The 19,024-nt window shown below is 49.5% G+C and overlaps 1 protein-coding gene across 5 annotated transcripts in view; it reads left to right on the forward strand.

Moving 5' to 3' along the window:
* TOM1L2 (target of myb1 like 2 membrane trafficking protein) overlaps nt 1–16,944 on the forward strand; it is a 42,743-nt gene extending 25,799 nt beyond the window's left edge. For 2 of the 5 annotated variants that reach the window (XM_015409549.1, XM_015409518.1), the window contains 3 exons: nt 5,462–5,521; nt 11,556–11,592; nt 12,961–16,944. In XM_015409549.1, the coding sequence (XP_015265035.1) occupies nt 5,462–5,521; nt 11,556–11,592; nt 12,961–13,112 (249 nt within the window). In that variant the 3' untranslated portion in view covers nt 13,113–16,944. Of the gene's footprint in view, nt 1–5,461; nt 5,522–11,555; nt 11,664–12,960 lie in introns of all 5 variants that reach the window. The other 3 variants (XM_015409533.1, XM_015409525.1, XM_015409541.1) reach the window with 3 other exon arrangements.
* The last annotated feature ends 2,080 nt before the right edge of the window (nt 16,945–19,024 follow it).

Consider the following 19,024-nt stretch of genomic DNA (forward strand, 5'->3'; position numbering starts at 1 on the left):
TCACATCTCTACGTACCGTGCTATCCGGATGCTAAGAAGTGGGAGGCGAACATGTAGAACGGAGCCACAGTGTAAAAGAGAAGCCTCTGTCGGGGTGCAAGTGTACCCCGATATCGATTTCACCGTTTTCACTAAAAGAGACTAGAAACTTAAAGTTGTTCCCCCCCCTTTTCCTCCTTGAGGGAGGACTGTTAATCTCTGCCAGGCTACAATTCTCTGGGTTCTTGGTGTAGGGCTGGGGTTGGTGGGGCATGAAAGCGATTAACATTTATAGTGTAGATACACACCTTGGATTAAACTCTGTTGCTAGGTATTTAGTTAAGGGTCTCTTATCAGGCAGAACCAACCACCTGTAAGTTGAAAGAGAGAGACTGGCTCACCCCAGAGTCACGCCCAAACTGAGTTTTGAACTCGGCTCTCTGTAAGGATGCCTTGTTGAGGAAAAACAGTAAAGAACCGGCACCCTAGGAAAACCAGGCCTCCTCCTTGTTTGTGTGTAGCGATTGTAGAATAAGTGGGGGTGTCGCTGCTTGGCCATCTGTATAAGTCAAGTGGGCTAGTAGGTGAGGATTGGGGGGCACCCCGAGCTCAGAAGCGAGGCTCGGGGGTCATTCCCAAAGGCTCTGCTGTTTCTCGGGTCCCAGAATTGGGACGGTTCCCCTCGAGCGCTGTTCCCAAGGGGCTAAGAAGTCCAAAACATGCTTCTTACCTTGGCCCACCACTATTAAAAATGACACTCTCTTCCCCGAATCTTCTCTTCCCCGAATCTTCTCTTTCCCGAATTTGCTGTCAGCTTGTGTTTGTTCAGCCTGGAAAAGGGATACTGCTGTCTTTGTGGAGGAAATAGCGACTGTAAGGGGGGGACCGCCAATTCCCTCCCCCTTACAGGCTGCTCAGCCTTGTTCGTTTTAATATGAAAATGTTCGGCGTCCCCTAGAATCCAACTAATCCGTAACCTACTTTCAGTCCGGACTAGCCGTAGCTCTTAACCCTGTCCATTAATAGAACTGACACGCCGAAGCAATCGCAAGCGACGCAGTTCAAAGTGGCTGGGGTGGAGTTGCCGATTGGTATCCCGGGAGGGTACAGCATGGAGCCCCTCGCCCCGCGGAACTTTCCTGTATCAGCATCTAGCTAAAGGAGGGTTCCAGCGAATGTCTTTTAAAGACCAGAACCGTCACGTGAAATTTCTTCTCCCGGGAGCCAGGCTTGGCCAAACGTTAGGGGTGTTGTCTTTCTGATTCTGGTGCCGGTCCATGCCACCGCAATACCCCCAGAATTCTTGTCCACACCGGTTGGGTCCCATATGACATCGGAGGCATCTCCATTGTGGCCTAAATGCGAGTTTAATGACACAATAGAGAGCGGTTCGCATCATTTGAATGATGAAGCTGCTCTGGAACTCCACAGCATCCTGTTAGACCAGGGGCGGCCAAACTTGCTTAACATAAGAGCCACATAGAAAAAAAGTCAGATGCTTGAGAGCTGCGAGACGTGAACAGATGCCACATACACATTTTCATTGAAAAATATGGAAATTTGCTTTTTTTTAAAGTGAGACTGCCAAAAATAAAAACAAAAGGTAAAAGCAGATATTGCAAATGATATTTCTTTATCCACCTGGGAAGTCAGGAGCCTTGGGTAAGGTAGATACCGTTCTTCCTGGAGAGGTCCCCGCAGTTATTCTATTAACGAATACAGCATCCTCATTGTCCTTAAAAATAGGTGACGGTTTTTTAGAGCCAAGTTTCTGATAAGCCACTAGTAAACCAGTAGTAAGTCAGTAGTAAGTCAGTTGTAGGCCAGTAGTAAGTCAATCGTAGGGTTGTCACTCAGGTCAGCCAAATACTGTCAGTTTGGCTACTCATTCCAGTTTGGTGTAGTGGTTAAGTGAGCAGACTCTAATCTGGGAGAACCGGGTTTGATTTCCCACTCCTCCACTTGCACCTGCTGGATGACCTTGGGCAAGCCATAGTTCTGGCACAGCTGTTCTTGAAAAAGAGCAGTTTCTGTCAGAGCTCTCTCAGCCTCACCTACCTCACGGGGTGTCTGTTGTGGGGAGGGGAAGGGAAAGGAGTTTGTAAGCCGTTCTGAGACTCCGAGTGAAGGGTGGGGTATAAATCCAATCTCTTGACTGTGGTCAAATCCATGAAGCTAAGGTGGCAGTTTTCGCATTATCTTTAATTGTGTTAAAGATCTGTTAGGAAGGCCTGCCTGCTCTCCAGCCCTGCAAACAGTCTAGGGTAAGCCTAGCACCCTAGCAGAACTTTCCATATGGACAGCTTGCTCTGCCTGCAGCCGTCTCCACACGGCTCTGGCGGCAGCAGCAAATGCTTATGATTTTCCTCCCACCATGTAAATTCTTAACAGTAAGACACATGAAACTGCCTCATACTGAATCAGACCCTGGGTCCATCAAGGTCAGTATTGTCTGCTCTAGCTGGCACCAGGTCTCCAGGGTCTCAGGTGGGGGTCTTTCCCATCCCCTCCTGCCTGGTCCTTTTTAACTGGAGATGCTGGGGATTGAACCTGGGACCTTCTCCATGCCAAGCAGAGGCTCTGCCACTGAGCCACAGCCCCTCTTTATAGCTCTCCAGGGTCTCGGGTAGTCTTTCCCATCACCTCCTGCCTGGTCCTTTTTAACTGGAGATTCCAGGGATTGAACCTAGGACCTTCTGCATGCCCAGCAGATGCTCTATCACTGAGCCACAGCCCCTCTTTACAGCTCTCCAGGGTCTCAGGAGGAGGTCCTTCCCCTCACCTCCTGCTTGGTCCTTTTTAACTGGAGATGCCGGTGATTGAACCAGGGACCTCCTGCATGCCAAGCAGATGCTCTACCAGTGAGCCACGCCCCCTCTTTACAGCTCTCCAGGGTCTCAGGCCGAGGTCTTTCCCATCACCTCCTGCCTGATCCTTTTTAACTGGAGATGCCGGGGACTGAACCTGGGACCTTCTGCATGCCAAGCAGATGCTTTTCCACTGAGCTATGGCCACTCTCTACAGTTCTCCAGGGTCTCAGGCAAAGGTCTTTCCCATCACCTATTACCTTATCCGTTTAACTGGAGATGCCGGGGATTAAACCCGCATACCAAACAGAAGCTCTTACACTGAGCCACGACCCCCCTCCTTAAAACAAAACTGCAGAGTACTTCCAGACTCACCTGAAGCAGCGTTAACATTCTTCAAAGCCCGTTGGCTTGAGTGGACTTGGGAGAGTTTGACTCTGCTTCAGACAGACCTGTAGGAGTTGTGAAAACAACGGAACAAATGGATTTTCGGCGTTCTTTTATAGTTCGTGTAAGGGTTAATCCTGTGGAGGGGTTCCCACTGTTCGAACACGCCCGCAGGGTCCCACGTGCACCTTGTCTAAAAAAAAAAAATCAAAGCGGGTTTAATTTTTTCAGAAGCGTCAGTTTGTATTTATATGTAAATTTATACAGATTTTAATAACTAAAGCTTGTACAGTTTAATTGGCTCGCTTTCCCCCCCTAATTGGACGACAGCCCTCTTAATTTAAACCTTGCTCGTTGAGGCTGATCTCGGAGACATCCCATTCCCCCCCCAAAAAAAAAATCCAGACCAACTTTTGTAGACAGTAGCAAACCTTCTGCGAACCGATGTAGGCCTTCATACGCTGCGTATTGAGGAGACGCAATAAGAGATGGAAAATGTAGTGTTATCCGGTGCATTTGAGCCATGCCAGGCTTTTTTTCATGAGCAAGGAGCCTGAAGACTCGGTACCCACCAAGACCTTATCCGGTGCTCACCAAGTGTTTTCAGAAAGTGGGTGGAGCCAGGTGGGGCTCTATCCCAGGAGAGCTTCTGATAGCATAGGCCATCGGAGATTTGAAGGGCTGTGCAGATGAAAATAACATTGCTTTGGAGGCAGCTCCCGCCAGCTTGGGTTTTATTCCTCCTCCCACTCCTCTTTCCTGGGCAGTTTTTTTCCCCTCCCCTGCACTTGGGACTTCCTCCGGGTGTGTGCACGGCCCCAACTTCTTTGGCAGCCATTTTGTAATTGCGCCCACCACCCTGGGTCAGAATTCCAACAGTGCCCCTGCAGGGTCTGTAAGGTGGTGGCTCCCTAGCCCATGCCGTTCTTGTTAACAAGCTCAGAAAAGCAACCGGCGTGTGTATTTCAACCGGGATTTTTTTGGTGGCATTCTGGTGGCCTGAAAGAAAAAAACCCGTGTCTTGCTTCTGTCCACTCTTTGTCTGCCCCCCCCGGGTAATAATGGTGGGGGGGGTTTGTTTTATTTAGTTAGTTAGTTTGATTTGTGCCCCGCCCTCCCCGCCGGAGCAGGCTCAGGGCGGCTTAACACAAAATTGCAACAAGTAAATAACAGCTAAAAACATCAGCATAAATATCCTCATAAAACACAACATAATCACTAGAACTAGTTTATTTGACGATGGTGGTGTACAGTAGCAGTAAACATATAGATTACAGTCAGCAAATGATTTTTTTCTACTGTCAGGCTCCGGCTGGATGGTGGTATTGGGCACAGGGTTTTAAGATTATTTTGATCAGCAAAACAGAACCAGGGGTAGAAGGGTTGCACACGCAACCTTCCCCTATGCATCCCGGACCCCGTGCAAATCAGGATTCCATGTGACTCAGGGCTCTTTTTGTAAGCAGGAACTCCTTTGCATATTAGGCGACACACCCCTAATGTAGCCAGTCCTCCCAGAGCTTACAGTAGCCCCTGTAAGAAGAGCTCTGTAAGCTCTTGGAGGATTGGCTACATTAGGGGTGTGTCGCCTAATATACAAAGGAGTTCCTGCTACAAAAAGAGCCGGCCCCTCTTACCATTTTAAAAACTGCTAGGAGGGGTCAGCGAGCATTTCCAAACGGGTGCATCCCCAAATAATCCTTGACAAAGTGAGTTGCTCAAAACACGTACTTGTCAGATTTTCTTTCTGTAATCTTTTTTTTTCTTCAATTCAGTGGCATTTCATTTTGTACCCACCAATTTTTTGGGGGGTGCTGTTTACACATGCAGCTTGCGTTCCTGATCTTTCACTGCAATTGTCTTAACACCTGCAGTACGTTCCCTTTATTTGCTGTGTCCCCCTTTAGGATTTTAACCTCCCCAGATCCAATATTCCAGCCTTAAGAGAAATTCAGGCGGGGCAGGTTGGACTCATTTGGTTCTTATTGATGGGGGATGTACCCAGGTGACCGTCCCCCCCCCTGGCGCTTGCGTCTGGCCGTTTCGCTCATCTGACCCATTTTTTTTCATTTTGCTTCCTTAAGCTGTGGTTTTTTTCTTGCTTCACGTTGCTTCGTTTGTGTATTCTGTTGCAATTCATTTTCTTTTTTTTGTAAAAGTGCACTTTACATTGTATATGTGTGTTTCCCCCCCCTTCCTTTATTTCTCGCTCCCCCCCTCATTCTTTGGCCACGATTGTGGATGTGTTTTCGGTTTTGCCTGCCCGCCTCCCTTGCCGCGCTCCGTAGATTCCAGTTGCGCAGTCCTCTGTCATGGATGACATAGAGGAATGGCTCAGTACAGACGTGGTAAGACTCTCTTGTTTTTGTTTCGTTTTTCACTTTGTACGTTTTCCAGAATAAGAGTCGGGACGTGTGGCCCCTCCCCTCAATGCAAAACAGATAAAGTGTGTAAGGTCAGCTTCTAGATGGCACAGAGCTCTTTGGGCAGAACAGAAACCAGCGGAAACTTAAAACGGAGGCTCCGTCTGAGGCTCCTTCTGCAAGATCTGGTTCGGGCCTGCGGGAGAATAAACTTGGGAGAATCCCCGAAGCAGCGCAGAGGATCGGGGAGCCTGTCGGTTGAGCATTTGCACTCTCCTGCCGGGTTCCCAGATCCACGCCGATGCCAGTCCATCCAGTCAGTTTGTAGGACTCTGCCAGTCTTTAAGATGGAGCAGAGGGAGGGAAGGCCCAGTCTCGGAAGTCACACAGGGTCGGTACTTGGACGGGAGGCCGCCAAAGAAGACGCTGCAGAGGGGAGGCCATGGCAAACCACCCCCGCTCCTCACTTGCCACTTATTTATTTATTCCGTTGTCGAAGGCTTTCAAGGCCAGAGCTATTTACAACAGCTGTTTATTTATTTATTTAATTTGTTTGCACCCCGGCTTCCTCCCCAGTGGGGACCCAGAGTGGTTTACAATCCCTCTCTTCTCCTCCGGTTTATCCTCACGGCCAGTGCTCCCTCTAAGCCGTGGAGTCCAGAGTCGCTATGTTGAGGCCGGCCAGTGCAAACCACCTCTCAACGTCTCTGACCTTAAAAACCCTGTGGGGTTGCCAGCAATGCTCCCTCTAAGCCAGTGATGGCGAACCTTTTGGAGACCGAGTGCCCAAACTGCAACCCAAAACCCACTTATTTATCGCAAAGTGCCAACACAGCAATTGAGCCTGAATACTGAGGTTTTACTTTAGAAAAAACAACTCATACATTAACTTAAGATGATCCAAACAAAGTAAGGAAAGCAATCCCAAATGCTTCCATTTACTTAAAATTATTTGGCAGAGAATTCGACACTTTAATGATGGTCTGGGCCTGGCTGGGGCGATGGCACGCGTGTCCACAGAGAGGGCCCTGAGTGCCGCCTCTGGCACCCGTGCCATAGGTTCGCCACCACTGCTCTAAGCTGTAGAGTCTTGTGAGCAAAAATCCTACTTTGTGAGCTGCTGGCATTCAAGTTGTGAGCGAGCAATTTGGCTGCTGCATAAATCAGTTTGCTCTGGAACCCTCCTTCCCGCGCTAAGAGCAAAAATGTGTGAGCCGGGGGCTAAAAAACTGTGAGCCGGCTCACACTAACTCAGCTTAGAGGGAACACTGCTCACAACAACCCGGTGAAGTAGATTAGGGCAGAGAGGGGGTGACTGGCCCGAGGTCACCTAAGCGAGCTTCCATGGCCCGAGAGAGGGTTCGAACACGGGTCTCCCGGATACTAGCCCGACACTCTTGACCACGGCACCACCCTGCCTCGAAAGCCCCTTGCTAGGGTTGCCAAAAGCCGGTTGCAACCGGATGGCGCATACTTTACGTAAGATGGAGTGGGGACTGGAGGGAGAGGGAGAGAACCAAGTCTTCTCATTTTTGCAAAGGTTTTGCTGCCCGGACAAGAGCCTTCCTTACCGCGGGCAACCAAGCGAGCGGCTGTTTGCAAGCTGCCATTGCCTACCGGCCCTCACCAGTAAATGAACTCAGCACTCAGAAAGGCCTACTGGAAAAGGGTCCGGTTTCCCAACCAGAGCCCGATCCTTGTCCTCCATTCTGTCAATTGCTTCCGGTGTTCTCCATCAGGGGTTTTGCTGTTTTCAAGAAAGCAGGTAGACGGCAGTGCCCTTTTTAAACAGTATAGGAGAATAGTCCTTGCGAGTGTAGGGGGGAAATGTTTAAGCCCAGCCCCCACTCCCTGGCAGTTCCGCAGGGCCTGTAAGACGGAGCTCTTCCACCAGGCGTATGACGGCAGTGCCCTTTTTAAACAGTATAAGAGAATAGTCCTTGTAAATAATGTTTTTGTACTGTTGGGATTTTAAATGGTTTTAAATATGTTTTATATTGGCGTTTGCCTCCATGTAAGCTGCCCTGAGCCCGCATTGCGGGGAGGGCGGGGTATAAATTGAATAAAATAAATGAATAATAAACAAAATCATTTTATATTTAACAGGCGGGGACTTTTTAGTGCAGGGGAGTGTTCAAAAATGTGACCCTCCCCCCCCCACTGCAGACTTGAAGAGGTCCACCATTTCAAAATACCATGTTCACAGTAACATGCAACATTTATGTAGCACTTCTGGGGTTCTCATAACTTTCAGTCATCCTTAAAAAACAGCCCTGTGAGGTAGGCCGTTGTTATGACCCTGCCCACTTTGCAGGCCGGAGAAAAGAGGTGTGCATAAGGCTTGGCAGAGGCAAGATTTGAACTGACAATCTTTACTTGAGTATGGCTCAGTGGTTAAAGTGCCCTGTCCTCGGTGGCCCAGGCTAGCCTTATCCTGTCGGATCGTGGAAGCTAAGCAGGGTCAGCCCTGGCTAGTGTTTGGAAGGGCGACCTCCAAGGAATACCAGGGCCGTGACGCAGAGGCGCAGGCAGTGGCAAACCACCTCTGAACATCCCTTGCCTTAAAAACAAGTCTGGCTTGCCACCTAGTGGTGCATAATGCTGAAAGAGCTAGAACTTCTGGCTGCCAGACAACCTTAGGATCTCCTGGCTATACTCCATCCAAAGCCTTTTATTGGCATATAAATAAAAATAAAAAAAAAAATACAGTAATCTGAATACACACAGAGTCAAATTAAAATTGCCGAGTAACATCACAGAGTATCGCCATACAGAAAAACCTAATTCATCATATCATTTATCAGGCCGTAGGGCCATGGCACTGCAAAGAAACTTTGCTGTTATTTCAGTTATTTCTGTGTCTGTGTTATCGAGCAAGAAAAGAAGCTTAAAATCATCAGGGGACTCTAAAAAATGGCCTAATATGGGATATAGAAGATCCCGACGGGACACCAAATAGAGAGGGCACTGGAAGAGAACATGGGCAACAGTTTCAACACAATCCTTCCTACAAGGACAGCACCTGCTAGGATAGGGAATCCCTTGGAATCTGCCAGATAAAATAGCTGAAGGAAGAACATTAAATCTAGCCAAGGATATGGCTCTACGCAAATTAGGAGCTATGAGTTGGTAGAGGTATACTGCTGGAAGATTTGCATTAGGAATAATCCCCAGATGTAAGGGAGAACAGGTTCTGTTCCTGGCTATACTACACGCACTAAGGACAAAGAAGAAAAAAGGGGGGAAAGACTGAACCTAAACCTAGAATTCAGAACCTAAAAAGGTTAGTCAAGAATAGAAGAGGGCCAACTCTAAAAATCTAATTATGAAACATACAAAAAATATACATGTATTTATTCAACATAAATGAAAATAACAAACAAGGGCCCATTCCTACCTCATATGCAAATATAAAAACATACAAGGGCTAATAAGATAGACCTAACGCGTTTCGGCCTTTACAGGCCTTCCTCAGAGGTATTAGATTTTTAGAGTTGGCCCTCTTCTATTCTTGACTAACCTTTTTAGGTTCTGTATACATACTGCCACATGATAATTATTATTAATTCATTATTATTAGCCCTTGAATTGGGGAGGGCAAAGGAGGTAGCTTTGGAAAACAAGTGGCGGAGGTCCCCTTACCTGTGGCCGCGCAGCAGTAGAACTTTCGAGACCAGCAAGACAAGCTTTCATGAGTCAGAGTTCTGACCAAGGGAGCTTCGACTCTCGAAAACTCTCATCTGACCTGGGCAAGGGGGCAGAGAGTGCGGAAGGATGGTACCCGTATGCCACTGGGGTTGGGTTCTTCCAGGCACCGCTCTGCATTTTGCCCAAGAGTACCTTTTTCCTCCAGAACCAAGAACCATTTAAAAAGGGGGGGGCCTCTAATATGCAATTGCAAAGGGGGTAGCGGGGTTAGTCTGCCATAGCAAAACGAAACAAAAGTCCAGCGGCCCCTTAACAGGATTGCCAATCTCCAAGTGGTTCCTGGCATTCTCCTAGAATAACAGCTGATCTTTAGACTACAAAGATCACTCCCCCCAGAAGAAATAGTTTCAGAGGTCAGCGGCGGAACAGCTCGTGACCAGTAGAGACCAACGAGGCAAGCTTTCGAGTTCGTCCAAGAGCTCGCGAAGGACGCTTTGACGCTCGAAAGCTCATATCTCGAAAATCTTGTTGGCCCCCACCTGAAGGAAATCTCCTCTGACCTTCCTCCCCTCCCCAGACTCCCCCCTTCTGCAAGCTCCACCCCCAAATCTCCCGGAATTTTCCAAGCTGGACCTGGCAGCCCCCCTCCTCAAAGACTAAACAGTGTTTATTATATGAACTTTCGTGAATCACAGGGGGTTGCCAGATCTGGGCTGAGAAATTCCTGGAGATTTCGGGGTGCAGCCAAGGGGGGGGGTTAGGGGCAGGGAGGGACCTCAGTGGGGTGTATTGCTATAGAGCAGGAGTGGCCACATAGAATAGACATCAGATGTTTGAGAGCTGCAAGCAGGGGTCATTTCGTAGAAGAAGAGGTGCAGGAGCTCATTATCATAATTCATTAGCATAACTTATTTGCATATGCCACACCCCCTGACATCACCAGAAGTGTGTCAGAAGGCAACACCCACCACTCAGGCTCCACTGGACTGTTTTGGATTGCTAGCTGTGGGGGGCGGGGAACGTGCAGATCCTTGTGCTCCCCGTGGCCCGGGCTGCTGGGAGCAGAGGGCGGGGCTTGTTGCATGTGCCCGCCCCCTGGGCTCTTTACTGCCGGAGCTCCGCTCCTGTGCGCTCCTGCAGAAAATGACCCCTGGCTGCAAGACATGAACAAATATTACACACACGTTTTAATTTTTTAAATATGCGCAAATTTGCTTTTTTTATTAACATTACATGAGACTGCCAAAAACAGAAGCAAAAGGGGGTAAATACAGATACTGATGAAGGTATTTATTTTTCCAGTGATATTTATTTGTTTGCTAATGATATTTATTTGTCAGAGAGAGAAAAAGAAAGAAAGAATGAAAGAGGTGGAAAGAAAGAGAGAGCGAGAGAGAGAAACCAAGAAAGCAGATAGATGGGAAGGAGGGAGAAAGAAAAAGTATGCTTCCCCTTCGCCTCCCCAGCTACCCTTCCAGGAGCCGCACATTATGTGTGAAAGAGCCGCATGTGGCTCCCGAGACGCAGTTTGGCCACCCCTCCAAAGCAGCCATTTTTTCCAGGGGAACTGATCTGTATAATCCGAAGATCAGTTGTAATTCTGGGAGGTCTCTAGCCACCACCCGGAGGTTTGGCAACGTCCGCAGGCAGACCATTTCATCCGATAAATCACACTGGAAACTCTTAGGCCCGGTGGGGGGTGGGGATGTCAGCTCGTATTGAAATAAATGAGTTTCGAAGATGCCCTCGGACTATAGTTTTATCCTGAAACTCCGAGGTAGGAGCTAGCCGTGCGTGGCACTGAAGTCCCTCAAATCCCGGAGCATTTTGTACTACTGTTTTTAAAGAAAGGTTTCCTTTTAAAAAATTCGTGGCAGGCCGTGAGCTTCCATGAGTCACTGCTCGAAAGCTCCTCCCCTGCCACAAATTTTGTTAGTCTTTAAGGCACTACCGGACTCCTGCTTTTTTTTTGCTGCTACAGGCAGACCAGCGTGGCTTACCCATCTTGATCTATCTCCTTTTTAAAAACTCACCGAGATATTCAGCACTTATTTTAAAAACTATAATGCGGGGAGAATACCTGAATTTTTCAGAGAAGGGACCCGAACCAATGCCCGAGCCAGTGCTGGTTTGCTAGTCTTCCTGCCCCTGTTGTGTCTGCCGACTCCCTATCACTGGCCAACTTCCAGCATTATTCCCAGTGTAGCGTGTGGATTGCCCTCCCCTAAGAGACTTGGCACAGGCGGTTCTCTCGTTTAGCCGGTTGCATTGTCGCGAATAGTCTTCTTGGCGACCTGAAAGGAGGCTCACGGAACGTGCACTAACCTATCTCTCTCCACCCTTCCCCGCCCCCTTTCCATGCTAATTATAGAAAGGAGATGAACTGGAGGAAGGAGTGACGAGCGAAGGTAATTTCGAGAGTGTCGGGGGTCCCAAACCAAGTCCCGATTTCCCCACACTCCAGGTGCTTGCTGCACAGGTGAAGGCGGGTGCCGCCGGAGCGTAGAATGTGGTATCGGGCCAGGGAGTTCAGCTTCTTGGGAGTCTTGGCGTCTGTTAAAAAGGCATACCAAACCGACTTCCTAGTCCTTATGACTGTGAAGTTCTGCGAGGCCTGCTAATGTTTCAGAAGCTGAGGGATTGGGGGGGGGGATTTAAATAAGGGAATGCGCAGAGTTGGAGAGGATGTTAAAAACATGCCTTTGGGTGGTTGGGTTATCTCCTTCAATGTCAAAAGCAGATGGAAGAAGCCCTCATATGAAATCGCCATCTGCCAGGGGCGTCCTTCCCATGGCGCAGAGGTCCACAATGTAGTGCCGTTGGCACCTGCTGATACCTTTCTTGGTGCCCACCAGGTGTTTTTAGAAAAATGGGCAGGGCCAGGTGGGGCTTTTGCCCAGCGAGGCTTCTGATTGGCTGTGCAGATTTTTAAAAAGTTGCTTTGGCAGCAGCTGCCACCACAGCACAAGGGTCTTCACTGTGTGACTGAAGGTAAGCTGCGGCAGCCATTTTATGGCTGGCTCTGCCTTCTGTGGTGGCCATTTTGTGGCTGCACCTACCATGCTGTTTCAGAATTCCCTCAGGCTCAAAAAGGTTGGGGACCCGTGCCTTGGAGTGCGAGTGAGCCATCCAGAGACAGTGGGTGACCTTTGTTAGAAGCCTCGGGCCACAGTAGGGAAGGCCCCGCATTTTATTTGTTTTATTTATTTATTAAATTTATGAATCGCCCCATCCCTACTCTCACAGGGCTCTGGGCAATGTACAATAGCATTAAAACAGTAACTAGATAAAATAATAGATCATATTAAATTACAGCTTAATAAACAGATGGCGAATAGTAATACTTAGAATTAGTTATTCCCATATTACAGGCTGCCGGCCGCTTCGCGGGCAGGGGGGAAGAGGTCAAAACAAGCACGGAAAACCGAGGAAGGTGCCAGCCGAGATAAAAATTGTCGCTGCCCTCAGCCAAAAGCCTCTGCCTCTCAAGCCCTGCAAAATTGCATAAGGACCTGCAAGGCCCTGATGGTGTTTGTCAGAGAGTTCCACAAGGCAGACAGAATGGCCTGAAAGCCCCACAGAGCAGATACCTTAAGGATATCCGGCTGTCCTCGACCAGGGCCTGGTCGAGGACAGCCGGATATCCTTAAGGTATCTGCTCCGCGGGGCTTTCGGGCCATTCTGTCTGCTCCCCAGACAGCCTCCTGCCCTGTTGGTCAAAGTCGTCCAGACCCTAAATTAACATGAGCCTTTATTTTTTCCCCTTGCACCTGCAGAGTTCGACAAATTTCTAGAAGAACGCGCCAAAGCCGCCGAAAGGATCCCCACCTTACCCTCGCTGCCGCCGGAGGAGCCCACGCCACTGCCGGTGAACCCCCCCAGCAAAAAGAAGCCGGAGCGCACGGAAGACGCCCTCTTCGCCCTGTGACGCTCCTCTCCCTCCTGGCTGTCCGTGGAAAGAACTACAGTCGGGGCTGCCTAGCTCTCCTCGTGATACCCGGCTAGCGACGAGGTCCCCCTGGCTGCCACCCCGGGCTCCATAGACAGCCCCCAGCGCCTCTCCGAAGCGATCCAGCCCAAATAAGCTAACTTTTAAAGAGTATTTAAGCCCCCCGTCTTGTCATGCCCATGGTCATCCTTCCACACTCGCTTCACCCCCTCTACCCCACCCCGGGTCATAATTGCTGAGAGTCATCCTTTTCAAAATGATGCATGAGCATTTCCCCCTCACTGCAGATGCAGAAGGAGTCCGGGAGGGGGCGGTCCCAATTTCCGTTTAAACTGACCTCTCCCTCTCCCACAGAGGCAGTCCCAAAGTGCGCACGTGGAGCATGTCCAATGCGGCTGACTGTCTAGCAGGGCCCGTTGCGCAACAATTGAGCTCTCACACTCAAACCACACCCCTGCTCCCTTTCCATATTTCCAATGCAAAGGGAATTCCTTTGCTCTCTTCTCCGGCCTCAGCTACTTCAGTTGCCTTTCCCGTCCTCGGTAGCACTTTGATCCTGCTCGGTTTTCTTTGAATGTTTACCTTGCTTTGCAGCCGCGATCGTCAGCGGTAGGAAGGATTGCGCCAACCGAGAAATGGGCAAAATCTCTCTCTTGGTGAGAAGAGAGTTTCCCCCCGAAAGGCTTTACCTTTTTCTCGGGGGGGACGTGAGTGGTCTTAACGTCGGTCTGGGCCCCCTCTGTGCTCGGACTTGTCAGGGCTGGGTTAGAATGCATTTCTCTGCAGCACTGGAGCGGCCTTCTTGCGGTTTCTTGGAAGTGGCAGGAAAGGAGGTCTTCTCTTGGTGGCATAGTACGCGATTAGTGGGTACTGTCACGATGACGTGGCCGTACATTTGTCACCCAGTTTGTACATTGCGTGTCTGGTATGGATGTGGCTCTACCCCTTGCTGCTGGTAACGTTTGCATGACGGAGTCGTACGCCGCATGCAGTTCCTGTGGGTGGGCACCGCCAAAAGCATTTTTACATAGGAGCTCCCCATGTCCCGTGAGATTTGATGCATCCAAACATGGCCGGTGTGGCTTGTGCAATCCGGCCACAGGAGATAAGGTAGCTGTAGACTGCATCTAAGTTCAGAAGGATGTGGAACCACGAGGCAGTTCTTGGCTTCATGTATGTGACGGTGAAAAAGATAGTTTCCTCTGATTCTGCGTCGTACAGCAGGTTCCACACAGTCAAGTCGCTAGATGCTCGCTTTCAACCATTGGTCTAGTGGAGGCATCTGCCGTGAACATCGATGTTCCATTTGTAGCTTAGCCACACGGCTGCTTTGCATGGTGTTGTCTTTCTTTCTTTGGCACACGTGAGATAGCATGGCGGCCCAACCCATCCATAATAACCCCCACGGGCCTCCAGAGGCCACATTAATTGTGGGTGGCCCCGCTCTAGCCAAGTGAAGGGCCCGGCGCCCCAGTTTTGCTTTGGAAAGAGAACTGTGTGACCTAGAAACGAGGAAAGCCGGTTTTGCCGGTTCCGTCCTGGTGGTCACGCGCCAGCAACATCGGAGCCCTCCAGCCGTGGGGTTGCTCAGAGATCCACCACTTGGAAGGAGGAAAGTGAGTGATAGATAGCGGTGACTTTGGGGGCGGGCGGGACGGATGACTATCTGTCTTGTCAGGGTTAGGTGGAAGATAAGCCTGCATGGTAGCCCCCTTTCTCCCAGCCAGGTGGACGATTTGCCTTGCACCTTTGAAGGTTGTTCTAGAGCAAGGTCAGTTCAACCAGGGAAGGTGTACCCAAGCACTAGATCTTCTCCACGCGGTCATTTCCAGAGTCTCTTTCTGGAAACATTCTTGAGCTGCTCTGGTGCTCCCCTTAGCCAATGACGTCACTACCCTTTTTTTAGTATATACACGCAGGACAGCCTGCCTGTCTTGAAATCAGAGCCACCACGGGTACATAGACTGCACCTGGTTTCTGATTTTGGACTGTTGGAAGACTCGAGTGAGGCCTTCAGAGGTGCTGCAGGGTGGTGGAGCAGAAGAAGCTGGGGATGGGGAGAACCGAAAGCTTGGTGTGTTACAATGTAAGGTGGAGGCTGCTTTGGACCGAAGCAAGAACAGGAGCCCCAAACCGGTGGCTTGTTAATGGCTCAGAGTTCTCGTTTGGTCGAGAGGGAATGTGGTTCGTTCAGGTTGGTTCACGGGGTGAAACAGCTGCTTTAAGTTTACCCAGGAAGCGTCAGACGTATGATCGTCTGCCTTGCCACAGGACAAGAACCAGAGGGGTCCAGTGAAGATTGATCTTGTATTCGCGGGGCAGGCCTGTTAGGGTTCGCATGGGGGTCTTGCCGAAATTTCGCACAGCGAATAAGGGACTCTGTGAAAAGTGTATCCACACACACACACACACAACCTCTTTCCCCAATATGACTTTCCTTGATATACCCACATCCGGAGCAACTACAAAAGTCCCAGACGCCAGACTTTCCGAAACACAGGACAGTTGCTGGCATCATATAGGGATATCCCCCCCTGCCCTTAACAGCTCCGGAGCCGATGAGAGGGGAAGGTTTGCTTTCCACTGGTCCAAGTTTGCTGCCACCAGCAAGTGTGAGAGCTTCCTGGACTGTCCCCGTTATCTCAGCGATGCCCCCAGTTTCTTTGCTGTCTTCAAGTAAGCCAGGCGCTGAACTGTCGATATACCGCTTCTCGTTACGTCTCGGTGGCTTGGAGTCCTTTGGTGCCCTCCTCCCTTCCCCATACCTGTATTTGCAGGCGCAAAAAAGGGGTGAACACTACGACAACTAGGGATCAAAAGGGAAAGTGTGCAGCTGTCAGCTAAAAACAATTCCTGGCAAAAGAGCTCGCGTCCCTTAGCACTTCTCTCTGTTAGAAATCACGAAATAATGTTAAGTTATCATCGGGAACCCCCGTCTTTAAACACTAACTGCTTTTAGGCTTAACGTATTTATTCGGGCCTCGTCCCGTCAGGAAATTCTCCTGCCTTGAGCTTCTTGAAATGAACGGGAGATACTGCCTGCTCGTCTCCGTTTCAATGGGGCACGAGCAGGGGGACGTCCTGCTATATCGGGCCTCAGTTGTTACCACTGTATCCCCCTACCCCTAAATTGTATTTTTAAAGGCCTTTTGTTAACAACTCTGTGTGCTAAGAATTTTTTTAAGAAAACATCCGATTTGGGGGCGCTGCCTTTTTTTGTCTAAAACATTTGCTATGTATAGAATAAGGATCTGTCTAGAACAAGTGCAATACCTAATCAGCTGTTACAAACAAATAACACTAATTAACTAGGAGAAAGTGAGATGCGTGCTATCTCCAACTGGGTAGGGTGTTTTTAGTTGCAGTTGTCGAGAAGCCTCTCTGCATCTATGGAAGGAAACCACCCCCCTCCCAATCCTGATATTTAGATCGAGTCAGGGGGCGCGGTGGCTTCTTTGCCCATTGCTGTAGAGCTGTGGGGGAGATGTCACCTTCTTTCCCGTTCCCCCTGGGTTGGAGGTGTTTATGTCCATATAATGCAGCTCACTTCTGCTGGGAAAACGGCAAGACCTGCTGTTTGCCGGAGCAGGGTGTGTCCGAGACCGCGGCTGCAGTTTGTTGCCACAATTACCCATGTAAAGGGGTGGTGGTACGCTGCTTGCATTGGTTCTGCCCTTTCTCGGATCCGGTGGCAAATTCGGACTGCTCTCACGCCAGTTTATGACCGGGCTTTTTCAGTAGGGGAGCTTGCTCACAAGGACGAGCGTGTCGGTTCCTTCATATCCCCTCCGGACGTCTCCCCTTAGCCTGGGAAACCACGCTTGGAACGTCTCCTGGGCGAGGGGGCGCATGTAGATGTTAAACAACATCGGGGACAGCACAGCTCCCTGGGGCACCCCACTTTTTTTAACAGCAGACGGGTGCAGGCCTAAAAATACTCACTCGGGTCCGAGTGCAAGTCGTGGTGAAAGCCGCCAAGAGGAAGATCCGTCCTTCCCTTTGTGTCTCTTGGTGACATCCGCCACAGGCATCCGGTTTCCGCACATTTGGAGTCGGACTATCTCATAGGGCCGCCGTCTTCCGTTTGCGACTGCTGCTCCGACCCAGCGAGAGGCGGCAAAGGCAAACATAGCTTCATCTGTTGCCTCCTCTCCCGCCACGGCAGCCAGATCTGAACTTAGCGGCCGGCCGGCTCCTGGTCAGCAGCAATACTTTTTTTTTTTTAAACGACGCGTCGTTCCCGCCCGCCAGCCAGAGTAGCCAATCAGTCCAGCTTTGGGGCTGTCTTCACATCCCGTTTAGCGTCCAGAAAGCTTCAGCGGTGGAAACCACGCCCGGATCTGCGATCCAAACCCTGGCCGTGGCTTTTTAAAAAAATAACCACCCAGAGTGTAGGTTGCGTAGGAATCCCCGTCTTTTTTCATATGATGTTTCAAAACCTTTGCCCCACCCCTTAAGGCATGTAGCGACTCAACCGATAACCATTCTAGATGAAATAATAGTAATAAGAAAAACTGTGTTTGTGGTCCCAGTTCTGGTACTACAACCACACATTCCGTTACCCGGCTGCTGTTACTGCATCCTTAGCAAACGCTTCAACCTGGTATATCCTATCCAGTAAGGGTTTTTTTTGTCTCAGAGTGAAAGTTCTTTTCAACCTTCCCCCTCTCCCCCCAAATACATCTACTAACTGTTACACCCCCTGGCCTGTACACCCTAACCTGATTTGTAGCATCTCTGTTTGTATATTTAAAGCTCTAGGCTTGTCTGGATTTTAAAAAATGGATAATATTTATTTACTGAAAACGTTCGTTTTTGTTTGTTTGTTTGGGTGAGAAGGTTGTGGGGGGGGAAGGGAATTTTTTTTAATGTAGAAAAAACCCCTCTGTAAAAAAGACAACAACCTTAAATTCCTTTAATTATGTTGACTTCTCCCCCCCCCCTTCCCCATCCGTGGTGATGTCTTGAATGTGGACAAAGCTCATGGGTGGTAATTTTTTTGGGTTTTTTGTTTTGCATTAAAGACATATGATTAATCCCCCATCACTTAACATTCTCTCTCTCTCTCTCTCTCTCTCTCTCTCTCTCTCACACACACACACACACACACACACACACACACTCACTAACTAGATATCTCTCTCTCGTCCCACAAATCACCCTTGTCTCTCTGTACATTTGGGTTCTTGCATGTGAAATAGTCCAATAAAAGAACATTAGTGCATACCGTACAGTGGCAATAGCCCTGTCTCTTGGTTGTGTGTGGTGTTTTGGATTCTTGGGGGGCAAGAACTGAGCTTGCAGGGTTTTAATGCCACATCCCTTGGAATCAGGCCTGGTCCAGCCCAGCCACTCAGTGCTTTATCAAGCATGCTAAATAGAACTGATAGAAGAAGAGGAGGAGGAGGGATTTATACCCCGCCCTTCACTACCCAAAGGAGTATCAGAACAGTTTACAATCTCTTTCTCTTCCCCTCCCCTCCCCACCACAGACACCCTGTAAGGTAGGTAAGTCTGAGAGAGCTCGCTTGAGAACTGCCCTTGAGTGAACAGCTCTGAAAGAACTTGTGACTGACCCAAGGTCACACCAACAGCTGCATGTGGAGGAGTGGGGAAATCAAACCCCACTCGCTCACAACTTTAATGCCAGTAGCTCACAAAGTAGAATCTTTGCTCACAAGACTCCACAGCTTAGAGGGAACATTGCGCTGTGAGGTAGGTGTGGCTCAGAGAGCTCTTTCGAGAACTGCCCTTGAGACAACAGCTCTGAGAGAACTTATGACTGACCCAAGGTCACACCAGCAGGTGCATGTGGAGGAGGAGCAGGGAATCAAACCCAGTCCTCCCAGATTAGAGTCTGCGCTCCTAACACCAAACTAGCTTTCGGTTTC

The sequence above is a fragment of the Gekko japonicus genome, unplaced genomic scaffold (assembly GCF_001447785.1).
Source record: "Gekko japonicus isolate JY-2015 unplaced genomic scaffold, Gekko_japonicus_V1.1 scaffold103, whole genome shotgun sequence".
Classification (NCBI taxonomy): Eukaryota; Metazoa; Chordata; class Lepidosauria; order Squamata; family Gekkonidae; genus Gekko; species Gekko japonicus.